Source organism: Oratosquilla oratoria, chromosome 6, assembly GCF_046742065.1.
Source record: "Oratosquilla oratoria isolate Oo_2021 chromosome 6, ASM4674206v1, whole genome shotgun sequence".
Classification (NCBI taxonomy): domain Eukaryota; kingdom Metazoa; phylum Arthropoda; class Malacostraca; order Stomatopoda; family Squillidae; genus Oratosquilla; species Oratosquilla oratoria.
The window spans coordinates 84940780-84953661 of NC_134782.1; the positions used below are offsets into that span (position 1 = coordinate 84940780).

General features: G+C 39.4%; 1 protein-coding gene across 4 annotated transcripts in view; it reads left to right on the forward strand.

Annotated features, from left to right (window-relative positions):
• LOC143026678 (nucleolar complex protein 4 homolog B) overlaps nt 1-9006 on the forward strand; it is a 136165-nt gene extending 127159 nt beyond the window's left edge. For all 4 annotated transcript variants that reach the window (XM_076187482.1, XM_076187481.1, XM_076187480.1 and 1 more), the window contains exons 11-12: nt 153-349; nt 8794-9006. In XM_076187482.1, the coding sequence (XP_076043597.1) occupies nt 153-349; nt 8794-8910 (314 nt within the window). In that variant the 3' untranslated portion in view covers nt 8911-9006. The remainder of the gene's footprint in view (nt 1-152; nt 350-8793) is intronic.
• Nucleotides 9007-12882: the final 3876 nt, after the last annotated feature.

A 12882-nucleotide genomic window follows, 5' to 3' on the forward strand; every position in this document is an offset into this window, starting at 1 on the left:
GGGCAGGTAACAGTCACAGCTGGGAATTGGAGAGAAGTGTGTTGGTGGTGTAATCGGAAGTGTGTTAGTCTTGCTTTGACTCAGCCACCCCCCCATATTAAGGGGAAAGGGCCTTGCATGTATGTAATTTGTATAAACCATCTTTGTTGCAGAACTTGAAAATGATCCTTTTGACCCAATGGAGCCAGATCCTGCCAAATGTGGTGCAAGCAATAGCAGCCTGTGGGAAGTAGCTAGCCTAAAACACCATGTGCTTCCAGAGGTGGCTAAAGCTGCAGGATTTATTCATAAAAATCTTCCAATTATAGAGCATAATCTTGGAGATAAAGTAGAGGAAACTTATGAAGAGGTAATGAATGAACTTTTAGAAGACTGGTTGTGTATGTCTTAGTTGGGATTCTATGGTGGTCCTACATAATTTATTTGAATTTGTGCATATATATATATGTATATATATATATATATATATATATATATGTATATAATATATATATATATATATATACATATATATACCAAGGGCTTTTTTCCCCCTTACAAGAGAGGGAGCCAAAGTCAAAAGGTATAATCCCATTCCCACCCATTTCATCCCCATTCACCTCCTCTCCCTCCCTCCCTCCCTCTCATAAGAACATAAGAATGAAGGAGACTGCAAGAGACCATAAGGCCTACACTAGGCAGCTCCGTATCCATCACTACCTGTCATCCCCATCCATAAAGTTGTGTAATCGTTTCTTAAAACAACTGATAGTTTCAGCGCTTACTACATGGTTACTAAGTTTATTCCATTCGTCGACCACCCTATTAGTAAACCAATTCTTGCCTATTTCCTTTTTAAATCTAAATTTGTCCACTTTATAACCATTACTGCGAGTCCTGCCCTGTTGTTTTAATATGATGACCTTGTTTTCATCACCCTTGTTAAAGCCTTTGATCCACTTGAACACCTCTATTAGATCACCCTGCACTCTGCGTCTTTCCAGAGTGTAAGTTAAGGTGCCTAAGCCTCTCTTCGTAAGGGAAATTTCGGAGTCCATGTATCATTTTGGTCATTCTTCTCTGTACTGATTCTGGTTAATTGATGTCCATTTTGTAGGACAGAGACCAAAACTGTACCACATAGTCAAGGATGGGTCCAACTATTGCTAGATAGAGTTTAATAATTACCTCTGCACTTCTATTCATTACCGTCCTAGCAATGAAACCTGTTATCTCTGTTAGCTTTATTCCTGGCGCTAATGCACTGTTTCCTGGTTTTAAGGTCTGGACTCACTACATATAAGAACATAAAAATGAAGGAGACTGCAAAAGACAAGGCCTACACTAGGCAGCTCTGTATCCATCACCACCTGTCATCCCCATCCATAAAGTTGTCTAATCGTTTCTTAAAACAACTGATATTTTCAGTGCTTACTACATGGTTACTAAGTTTATTCCATTCGTCAACCACCCTATTAGTAAACCAATTCCTGGCTATTTCATTTTTAAATCTAAATTTCCTTTTTAAAAGCGTGTTATCTAAGCTGTATCTATTTTCAGGGTTGTGTAGCCCTACGTTTAACATGCTACACTTGTTATTGAAGTTCATTTGCCATTTACCGACCATGTAAACAATTTGTTAAGATCATCCTACAGAATCTCTGCGTCATCTCCTGACCTAATTAGGCATCCTATTTTAGTGTTGTCCGCAAACTTACCAACATCACTATCCCATCGTCTAAGTCGTTTATGTATATAATGAACAACAAGGGACCCAAAACTGAGCCCTGGGGGACCCCACTAGTAACATTGCCCCACCTAGATTTTACTCCATTTATGGTGACCCGTTGTTTTCTGTTACTAATCCAAGTTCTAATCCATTCTAACACTTTTCCTCCTATGCCATGGGCTTTGATTTTATTTAGTAGTCTCTGGTGTGGCACCTTGTGGAACGCTTTACTAAAGTCAAGGTAAATAACATTGTAATTATCATTGTTTTCTGACGCCTTATGTACTTTAGTGTAAAAGGATAGAAGATAAGTCACACATGACTTACCCTTGGAGAAACCATGCTGTGAATCACAAATTAAATTATGTCTTTCGATGTGTTCTCCGAGTCTGTTTACTATTACTGATTCAAGCATTTTCCCTATAACCGATGTCAAACTGATTGGGCTGTAGTTGCATATAGACGATCTATCTCCCTTCTTAAAAACAGGAACAATGTCTGCTTGCCTCCAAGCAGTAGGCATAAAACCAGTGTCTACTGATTTAAATATTTCAGTTAACTGGTCACAGATTTCAAATTTACACTCCTTTAGCATTCTCGGAAAATTTTTGTCTGGACCTGGGGATTTTGTAGCTTTAAGTCTTTCAATCTGCTTGACTACTTCTGCTTTACTAATGCTGATATTAAATAGACTACTTTCTTCATCCCCTCTGAAAATCGGATCGCAGTTAGGTACTTTATCTAACCTCTCATTAGTAAACACCGATAGAAAATAATTGTTAAACTCCTCACTCATGTTTTCCTCTGATTCTATCATGACATTTTCATAATTTTTAAATGGTCCTATTCTTTCTTTATTTTTTTTTCTATAGAGTTGAAAGAAACCCTTTGGGTCGGATCTTGCTTGACTAGCAACCTTAATTTCATAATTACGTTTTGCTGTATGTGTATTCTTTTTAACCAGCTTTGCCATTTCGTTATATCTTGATCTAAGGTGTGTTTCCCCATTTTTTTTATTTTTATGTAAAGTCCTCTTTTCATTCCGATCTCATATTTCAATCTGTCCGTCATCCATTTGGGAGTATTACTATTTTTCCATCTTGACTTCAGAGGGATAAATGTATTTTGTGCATTAAAAATTAAATCAGTTAGATTGCTATACATTTCATCCAAATCACTGACCTGTCTGTAGAGCCCTCGCCCCCAAATTACCTGACCCAAATGCTTATTACCCTCCGTGACCCAACCCCTGGTCATGACCTGACCCCCGGTCACGCACCGAGACTCAACAGTGTCCGAAACGTCTGCATGACATTGCATATTCAATTTCAAATAGGTTTTTATATTGTCAAAGTGTGCTCTCCTGAAGTCTGGTACTCGGACGTTATTCGCACTTTTTAATTCTTCCCAAATAGTATTAAATCTTGTTTCTTGATGATCACTAGAGCCTAGACTATCTCCCACTTTTATGTTACTCATTAGGTGCTCATTATTAGTTAAAACCAAGTCCAGAGTATTCACTCCCCTCATAGGATCGATCACTTGTTTTAGGAAATTATCCTGCACCACATCTAGGAATTTCTTTGTTTTCTGATCTCCTATTAAAGTTTCCCAGTCAATGTTTCTATAATTAAAATCTCCCATGATCACAACATTTTTGTACTGGGACGCTCTGAATTTCATGAATCGGGATCAGTCTGCTCAATGCTGAGTTTAGGAGGTCTATACAAGACACCAATAATAACTTTCTTATTCTTGCTTATAATCTCTACCCAAATGGATTCCGTACAGTCCTCTTCCTTAATCAAATTGTTGATAATACAGTTTATTGTATTTTCAACGAAAAGTGCTACACCTCCCCCACTCCTGCCAACCCTATCCTTGTGAAAAAACTTATATCCTTCTATTTTGATTTCCAGAAGGAAATGTTTATCAGCCATGTTGATCCAGGACTCAGTAATGGCTATAATATCGAAATTCTCTGTGCATGCTTTACCTCACAGCAAATCAATTTTGTTAATTATGCTTCTGGTATTTGTATAATAAACTTTAAGTTTATCTTCCCTCCACCTGCTTTGGTGATTCTTTTCACAGTCCCTCTCTAAGTTGTTTCTATTGCCTAAACTATATTCCGATACTTCCCCCCCTACTCCCAGGTAATCTACCCGAAAAAACCCTGTAGGATGCTTACTTCTCACTCAAGGGATTCAGCAAGGAGCCAAAATCCTTTGGGCGACAAGTGCACCCCGTCCCTTGTATATAGATGATTCCTACCATAAAAACAGTCCCAGTTGTCGACAAATGCCCATCCATTGGCCTTACAATGTTTTGCCAGCCTGCAATTCATTACAGTAGTCCTGGAATGCCACATGCCTCCAACTCTATGCCTCGGAAGGATTCCACATACAACAGGAACACCTCCCCTATTTCTAATCTTGTCTAGCGCATCCCGGAATTGCCCAAACAACTCCTCACTCCCTAACTTACCTATATCATTGCTTCCAGCACTTAAGCAAACTACAGGGTCCTTACCTTCCCCTACTAAACACTCTTCAATCCTATCTCTTCCTGGATGATGGGTCATCCCTGCATCTCACCCATTGTCCTGGGTCAGATGCAATGCAGCAAGAGACAGCATATCCACAGCAAGGCTGCTTCATTTAATTGGCACCCCACCTCTTTATCCCTTCATGTAGTAATATTGGAGACTGTGAGAAATCCCTTTGGGCTGCATCAAAATATTCACACATAACCACTCCCTAACCTCCCCTATTCCCCATCCATACACAGCCATTCTCCACTCACCCCTATCTTCTGCCTTCTCCCTTCCTTCTTCAACAGACACCCCCTTCTTGTTCAATGCCCCTTTTATCTCATCCATCCACCTCATCCTCGGTTGTCTCTTCGTGTTTGCACTATCCCCCTCTGTCTTCCACACATTTTTTTTTTATTAATCTTTCTTCACTTGCCCTTTCCATGTGTCCAAACTATCCCAGTCCTCTTTCATGAACTTGATCTCCCATCTCCTTTTCCAACCCTGCTCTCCTTCTCATCTCATTTCTCACTCTATCCAACCTTGTAACTCCATCTCACATTTAACCCCTTCCATACGGTGCCGCACACGTAGGCGTCATGGACTTAGATCTCGGTGGCAGCAACCAATGCCAGCCGTACGACGTGTCGTAATAATACTCGCATCATAAAATATAGTCACCGCTTATATCGATCGTTCTCTCTTCACCCGTGAATTTTGATAACCATAGAAAATGCGATTACAAAAAAATTAGAAAGAATGTCATTATGGAGGGGCGACTACAATAAATATAATCAAGACGCCGATATGGCAGCCTCGCGAATACACTCGCTCCCCATGACGCCTACGTGTGCGGCACCGTATGGAAGGGGTTAAACTCTTCTTCTTATGATCCACATCTCTGCCCCATACAGTGCTGTCGGCACAATCACTCCTTCCTACAATCTCCTCTTAGCATCCAATCACAAATGTCTATTTCTCATTACACATTATAATCCACCAAGGACTTGCTTCTTTCAGTCTAAAATCTACTTACACCTCCATTCCCTGCAACATGTGACCCCAAATATATAAAGCTATCCACTTACTCCAGCCTCTGTCTTTTGATACTCGCTTCCAAATTGCTGCCATCCACTCGCTGTACATCTCATCACCTTACTTTTACCCACATTTACCATTAACTTTCTCCTCTCGTACACTTTCCTAGACTCTGTCACTAACTTCCTCAATCTTCCCTCTGATCCTGCCACTAACCAAATGTCATCAGCAAATAACAACTAGCTTACCTCCCACTTTTCTCCATTTTCTTTACAAAGGATTACAAAGGTGGAGCATGCTGACAGGAGACCTTTTGGTCCATATCTAGGTCGGATGCAAAAAAAATCATAACAATAATAAAATAATAAATAAAAACTATAATAATGTAAATAACAAATAAAATACATAAATAAATGCATAGGTATAGTTAAATTATAAACAAACAGGTAAATAGTAAATAATAATAAATTGACATATAACTAATAATAAATGAAAATCAAACAGACAAATGATAACAAAACAAAAACAAATAATATAAAATAAATGATAATCATTACAGCATCTTGCTTAGGTGTTTATCTAAATGATTCTTAAAGCTTCAAACTGAACTACATTGCACTACCTGTGCAGGAAGTTTATTCCATTCATTAACTACACGGTTGGCAAAGTTGTTTCTACCTACTTCCAAATTGAATCTATTTCCGGTCAGTTTGAGACCATTGTTTCTTGTCTGATTCTCATTCAATGTGAAAATTTTGTCACTATGGATGTCAATTCCCTTTAGAATTTTAAAGACCTGTATCAAGTCACCTCTTAGTCTACGCTTTTTTAGGGAAAATAGATTCATATGTTTTATTCGATTTTCGTATGATTTATTTTTTTATATTTAATCATCTCCAATCTGTGACTCATTATCTTTGTGTTTACCTCTCGCACCACCCCATTCATGTACATATTGAACAGCCATGGCAACATGACACATCCCTGGGAAAATCCTACCTTTACCTCAAACCACTCACTCTCTCCATTTCTAATTCTAACACAGGCAGGGCAGGATTTACATGTTGCAGGGCCTTGTCAGGTTCACACCCCATTAGCATTTAGTAAGTTTGTCATATACTAATAATTATGTTTATACAAACTCCTCAACCACTCAGTCATTAGGTATAGTAATGTAGGAAAATCAGTCAGCTGATTACTTGTTTTCTTGATCATGATACACCAAAAAAAGTGCTTATACTATTGTAATAGAATTGGCACAGGGCCCTGGGCCATAGCCCTATTGGCCCTGCCCAAAATCCGGCCATGAACACTGGCCCTACTACTCTCATAAAAACTCTTGACTGCCCTTAACAGCTTTCCTTTGATCCCATATATCTGCAAAATCTCCCACAGTGCCTTCCTGTCTACCCTGTCATAAACCTTTCCCAAATTCATAAAGGCCCAAACAACTTCCTTGCCTTTTCCTAAAGCTTTCTCACATATCTGCCTTACCATAAAAATCTGATCCATGCAACTCCTACCTTTCCTAAACACACACTGTTCTTCACCAGTTACTCCCTCTTTTCCACTTCTAATTCTCTCAATCATAACCTTCCCATAAGCCCTCCCAACTACACTTGATAAACTGATTTCTCTGAAACTACTACATTCACATTTGTCCCCTTTTCCTTTGTAAAGTGGAACTATACAGGTACTCCTCCAGCACTCTACCCTCCTTTAGACAAACGTTAAACAACCTCACCAGCCAGTCCACCATCACTGTACCTCCCTTTTTTTAGACACTCTGCATGACACATATCTAACCCAGGTCCCTTACCTGCTCTCATCATTTTAATAACTGCTTTCACCTCATCTTTTCTTATTTCTCCCCCATTTTCCTCATCCATCACTGTAATTTCTTAACACCTTCCACTGCAGCCACCATTCTCTCCCTATCCTCCTCCACATTTAGCAACTCCCTAAAATACTTTTTCCATCTTCCCCTTACCACAACCTCTTCCCTTATCAACTCTCCATTTGCACCTTTTACCTTTCTTCTCTACTTGAAATACCTTCCCTTTCTCTCTTAATTTCCTTCCAAAACATCTTTTTATTACTTTCAATTGATAAAAACTTAAAACCATGTAAACAATGAAATAATGCAGTAAAGAAAGCACACAAGGTATTAGGATTTATATCCTATAGTATTTATTACAAAACTAAAGAATAATATTAAAATGTTATACAGCATTGGTAAGACCTATTTTAGAATACTGTGTCCAAGTGTGGTCTCCTCATTTACAAGCATAGATTTACTGGAATTTATACAATGAAGAATATCTGAACTAGTATTGCACATTTTCCTCAAGGAGAACTAAATCTATATCCTTTAAGGTATGGGAAACTGCATGGTGACCTTACCCAGGTTTTTAAGATACTTAAAGGGATAGATAATCTTAACTTTGAAGATATTTTTGTATTAGAAAATAATAGAACATGGGGTCATAGCTACAATATTAAGAAATCTAGAGCATGGCTCGAAATAAGGCAACATTTCTTTAGTACAAGGGAGGTAACCAAAGTCAAAAGGCATATAACTTACTGGTGCACACATTCACTCTCAACTTTCTCCCCTTTCGCACCTTTCCAATCTCAATTATCAACTGCATCTGTCTCTTCTTAGAACTAGCCACAAATAGTGTCATCTAAAAACAACAACTGATTCATCTCCCATGTCTCTCCACCCTCACTCACCAACTCCAAACCTCTGTCAAGCACTTTTGCATTAACCTCCCTTGCTACCCCATCCATGTATGTATTGACAAGCACTTGTGTTAATGTCACACAATGCTGATACAGCCTTACATTTTTAGACCATTCATTCTTTCCATTCCTAACCCTCACACATGCTCTAGTATTCGTGTAAAAACTTTTTACCGGATTCAAGACTTCCCCTATTCTATATATCCATAACACACTCCTTAATTGATATCAATCTTATCATATGCTGTCTCTAAATCCATGAAGCCTCCCAAACATCTTTATTTTTTGCTAAATACCTCAGATATACCTGCCACTAAAACTTGATCTGTATATCCTCTTCCTCCTAAATCCACACTGCTTTTTCCCAGTTACTCCATGTGTTACTTGTGTTAGTCCACTCAGTTAATGTTTGCACATATGCCTTACTGACCACACTCAACAGACTACTCCCTCCAAAACTACTACATTCACACTTGTTAATCTGTGTATGTGAGAGGTATGGTGTTGTGCTCTGGGTTTGGGGTGGAGAAGTCATATGTAAATAGGTTAAGCCGCATTGGTGGTAGTATTGTTCCTTTGGAAGCTTGAGATTTGTCATAGATTCCTTTAGTCTATGATAAATGGTTGTGCATAGGATATAATAATAAAGGCATTTAAATGCCAGCACAGACATATTTGGCTGTAGTTGATGTCATTGCATTGCATTAATTAACTGTAAATCTGTTATACTGCTTATGGAGCTGTAATCTGTTCTATGGATACTTTTCAGATGTATGAGCGTGCTTGCAAGATGAAGGTGAAGACCACTGCCACAACATTTCACAAACCTGAGGGCCTTTTCAAATACCAAGATGATGTGATGTCAGATATGTGGAGTTTGACATGATTGAAGATATACATTCTATATTTTTGTTGATTGTGAATAATTCATTTTGTATGTCACCTTTGTAAAGTGATGAAAAATATATTCTTTTTTGTGTAACATTTACCTTTATTTATTCAAAGATTATTGTCCCTGGATAAACTGAAATGGTACTTAAAAGAAATGGAGGATGGTAAAGCATGAAACAGTAATAAAATTGATGTGTCCAAAAAGACAAAAATTTAATTATGCATTTCAATTTAACTGCAAACTATGTACCTCACAATCATCATCAATGGGAAGTGTTGTGTTGCATTAATCACATGCTTAACCACTTCAGTGCTAGTCAAATTCTCACAGCATCAGCTGCCAATGTACACTGCATCACACTACCCACACTATAAAATATAAAGTTACTGATGTATTACTCATTCTCTTTTACTCTGAGTAATAATAAACACAGAAAACATGATCAAACCAGTTTACAGAATCCTGGGGTAACTCATGTACAACTACAAAAATATATAATCAAGATGCTAATGCCAGCATCCTCGTGTACCCACTCGCGCCTCATGATGCCTATGTAGGTGTCATCGTACCAAAGTGGTTAAGTATATATGTCCAGACACCCCTAGTTGCTTTATCAATGACTGCAATAAAATATTTACCATTACTTTATGGCTATCCCTCATGTAAGGAGGAAAAAGCCTTTGGTATATGTATGTAACCTCTTCGATACGATGACGCCTATGTAAGGGTCATGAGGTGAGAGTGGGTGTATGAGAATGCTGGCATAGGCATCTTGATTATATTTATTTTGTAGTTGTAGCTGAGTGGTCCCTGAATTCTATGACCTGGTTGGATCATGTTTTCTGTGTTTATTATTACTTAGAGTGAAAGAGAACGAGTAACACAGCAGTGACTTTATATTTTATAACAAGTAGTGTGATGCATCGTATATTAGGCATCTGATGCTGCGTGAGAGAATGTGACTTATATTGAAGAGGTTAAAGACTTTTCATCCATTTTGCCACACACATCTGAATAATCATGTGGCTTTTTTTTTTTTTTTTTTTTTTACATTTTTTTTCTTTATTACAAGGGAATGAGGAAGCAAAGAAGGGTGTAAAAGAGAAGAAGCAGGCATTCATAGATTGGCTACAAATTAGGACGAGGGAATCATATGAGAGGTACAAAGTAAAGAGAAAGGAAGTTAAGCATAAGATAAAGGAAGCAAAGAGGAAAGCAGATGTGAAATGGGGAAAGAGTATGACAGAAAATTTTGAAAGTAATAAAAAGATGTTTTGGAAGGAAATTAAAAGAAGAAGAGGAGGCAAATCAAGTAGAGAAAAAGTAAAAGGTGCAGATGGAGAGATGATAATGGAAGAGAAGGCAGTGAGAGGAAGGTGGGCAGAGTATTTTAGGGAGTTGCTTAATGTGAAGGAGGATAGGGAGGGAAAGGTAGTTGCAGTGGGAAGCGATAAGAAAATGAGAGTGATGAGTGAGGAAAATGGAGGAGAAATAGGGAAGGATGAAGTGAAAGCAGCTGTTAAGATGATGAGAGCAGGTAAGGCACCTGGGTTGGATGGATGCCATGCAGAATGTCTGAAGAAAGGAGGTACAGTTATGGTGGACTGCCTGGTGAGGTTATTTAATGTTTGTTTAAGAGAGGGTATAGTGCCGGAGGAGTGCATGTATAGTTCCGCTTTACAAAGGAAAGGGGGACAAGTGTGAGTGTAGTAGTTATAGAGGGATCAGCTTGTTGAGTGTAGTTGGGAAGGCTTATGGGAGGGTCTTGATTGAGAGGAACAGAGGGAGATTGGTGAGGAACAGTGGTTTTAGGACAGGCAGGGGATGTGTAGATCAGATTTTTGTGGTAAGGCAGATATGTGAGAAAGCTATAGGAAAAGGTAAGGATGTTTTTTGGGCTTTTATGGATCTGGAAAAGGCTTACGACAAGGTAGACAGGAAGGCACTGTGGGAGGTACTGCAGATATATGGGATAGGAGGAAAGCTGTTACGAGCAGTCAAGAGTTTTTATGAGAGTAGTAGAGCTTGCATTAGGATTAGAAATGGAGAGAGTGAATGGTTTGAGGTAAAGGTGGGACGTTGTCAGGGATGTGTTATGTCGCCCTGGCTGTTCAATCTTTACAGGGATGGGGTGGTGCGAGAGGTGAATGCAAGGGTAGTGGGTCAGGGGTTGGAGATGATTAAAGAAAAGTGTGAGGTGAGCCAGTTGTTGTTTGCTGACGACACTGCGCTTGTGGCAGGATCAGAGGAGGGATTGAGGAAGTTAGTGACAGAGTTTGAGAAGGTGTGTGAAAGAAGGAAGCTGAAGATATATGTGGGCAAAAGTAAGGTGATGAGATGTACAAGGGGAGAGAGTGACAGAAGGCTGGAAGTGAGCATTAAGGGTGAGAAACTGGAGGAAGTGGATAGTTTCAGATACTTGGGTGCGAATGTGACAGGAAAGGGAGGAGTGGGGGTGGAGGTAGAATGTAGATTGAGAGAAGCGAGTAAATGCATTGGTGGATTAAAGAGTGTAATGAGAAATAGACATCTGGGAATGGATGCTAAGAGGAGGATATATGAAGGAGTGATTGTGCCAACAGCACTGTATGGGGCAGAAACATGGAACATGAGAGAGGAAGAGAGGAGTTTGAATGTGTTTGAGATGAAATGTCTGAGAAGTATGATAGGGGTTACTAGGCTAGATAGAGTGAGAAATGAGGAGGTGAGGAGGAGAACATAGGTGGAAAGGGAGCTGGGAGATAGGTTTGATGAAAGAGTATTAGGATGGTTTAGACACATGGAAAGAATGAGTGAAGAAAGATTAGTAAAAAAAGTGTGGAAGGTGGAGGTGGAAGGAGTTAATATGAGGGGGCGTCCTAGGATGAGATGGATGGATGGGGTGAAAGGGGGTTAACAAAAGAGAGGAATGTCTGTGGAGGAAGGACAGAAGATAGGGGTGAATGGAGAAGGGTTGTGTATAGATGAGGCTGTGATGCATGAGGGGGAGTGGGTGGGGGATGGGGGGTGAGGAAGTATGTATGAAAAAAAATTGACGCAGCCCGAAGGGATTTCTCCCTGTCTTCTCCTTTTCTGCATGAGGGGATGGAGAGGGGGGGGTCGCCGAACTTATGAAGCGGCCTTGCTGTGGATGTGCTGTGTCTTGCGACACTGCTTGTGACCCAGGACAGTGGACAGGATGCAGGGATGACCCGTCATCCAGGAGGTGCCAAGATAAGAGGGAGGGAGGGGAGTGGAATATATGGGAAATTAAATGGGTGGAAGTGATTTCTATGCCTTTTTCTTTTTGGCTACCCCCCCGTGTAAGGGGGAAAAAGCCTTGATATATGTATGTATGTACAAGGGAATGGAGTTTTCTTGTTTTTCCTTTTGTTAAAGGTTCACCGAAGTCCAATTCTTTATCTACATTAAAACTCAAACTATCTACAAGATTATGCTTCCTAGTAATCCTTACTTAGTAATAACTAGTGGGGAATGAAGATGTAAATTTCTTTTCTTGTCCCCACCTCTGAGAATAGTACAAGAGTGCTACATTATATTGTGCCTATCATATCTTGCCTAGCTAGCTATGGTAGGCTCTGTCACAACATGCTTTGGTAGTCCATTCCACTCATTTATGACCCTTATCTTAACCAAATTTCCTTTTAATGTGGTCCTCCAGTGTTCTGGTTTACTTAATTTCATTGTGTGTCCTTTTGGTCCTATTGTGTTGAATGTAAAGAAGCCACAGTGAATGTCCTCAAAACCTTTAAGTAGTTTGTATACCTGTATCATATCCCCTCTTCTTCTGCCAGTCTAGGTGTTTTATCAATTTAGCCTGTATCCTGGCCTGCACTTCTTCCTGACTTAAATGTATACAATTTATTCCATCCTCTCCTCGAATATTGCCACCAGGTGTTCCCACATGAATTGTAAAAGGTGACAAAAATGGAATGGGGATAGGACTAGGCATCCTAGTCTCTGTAG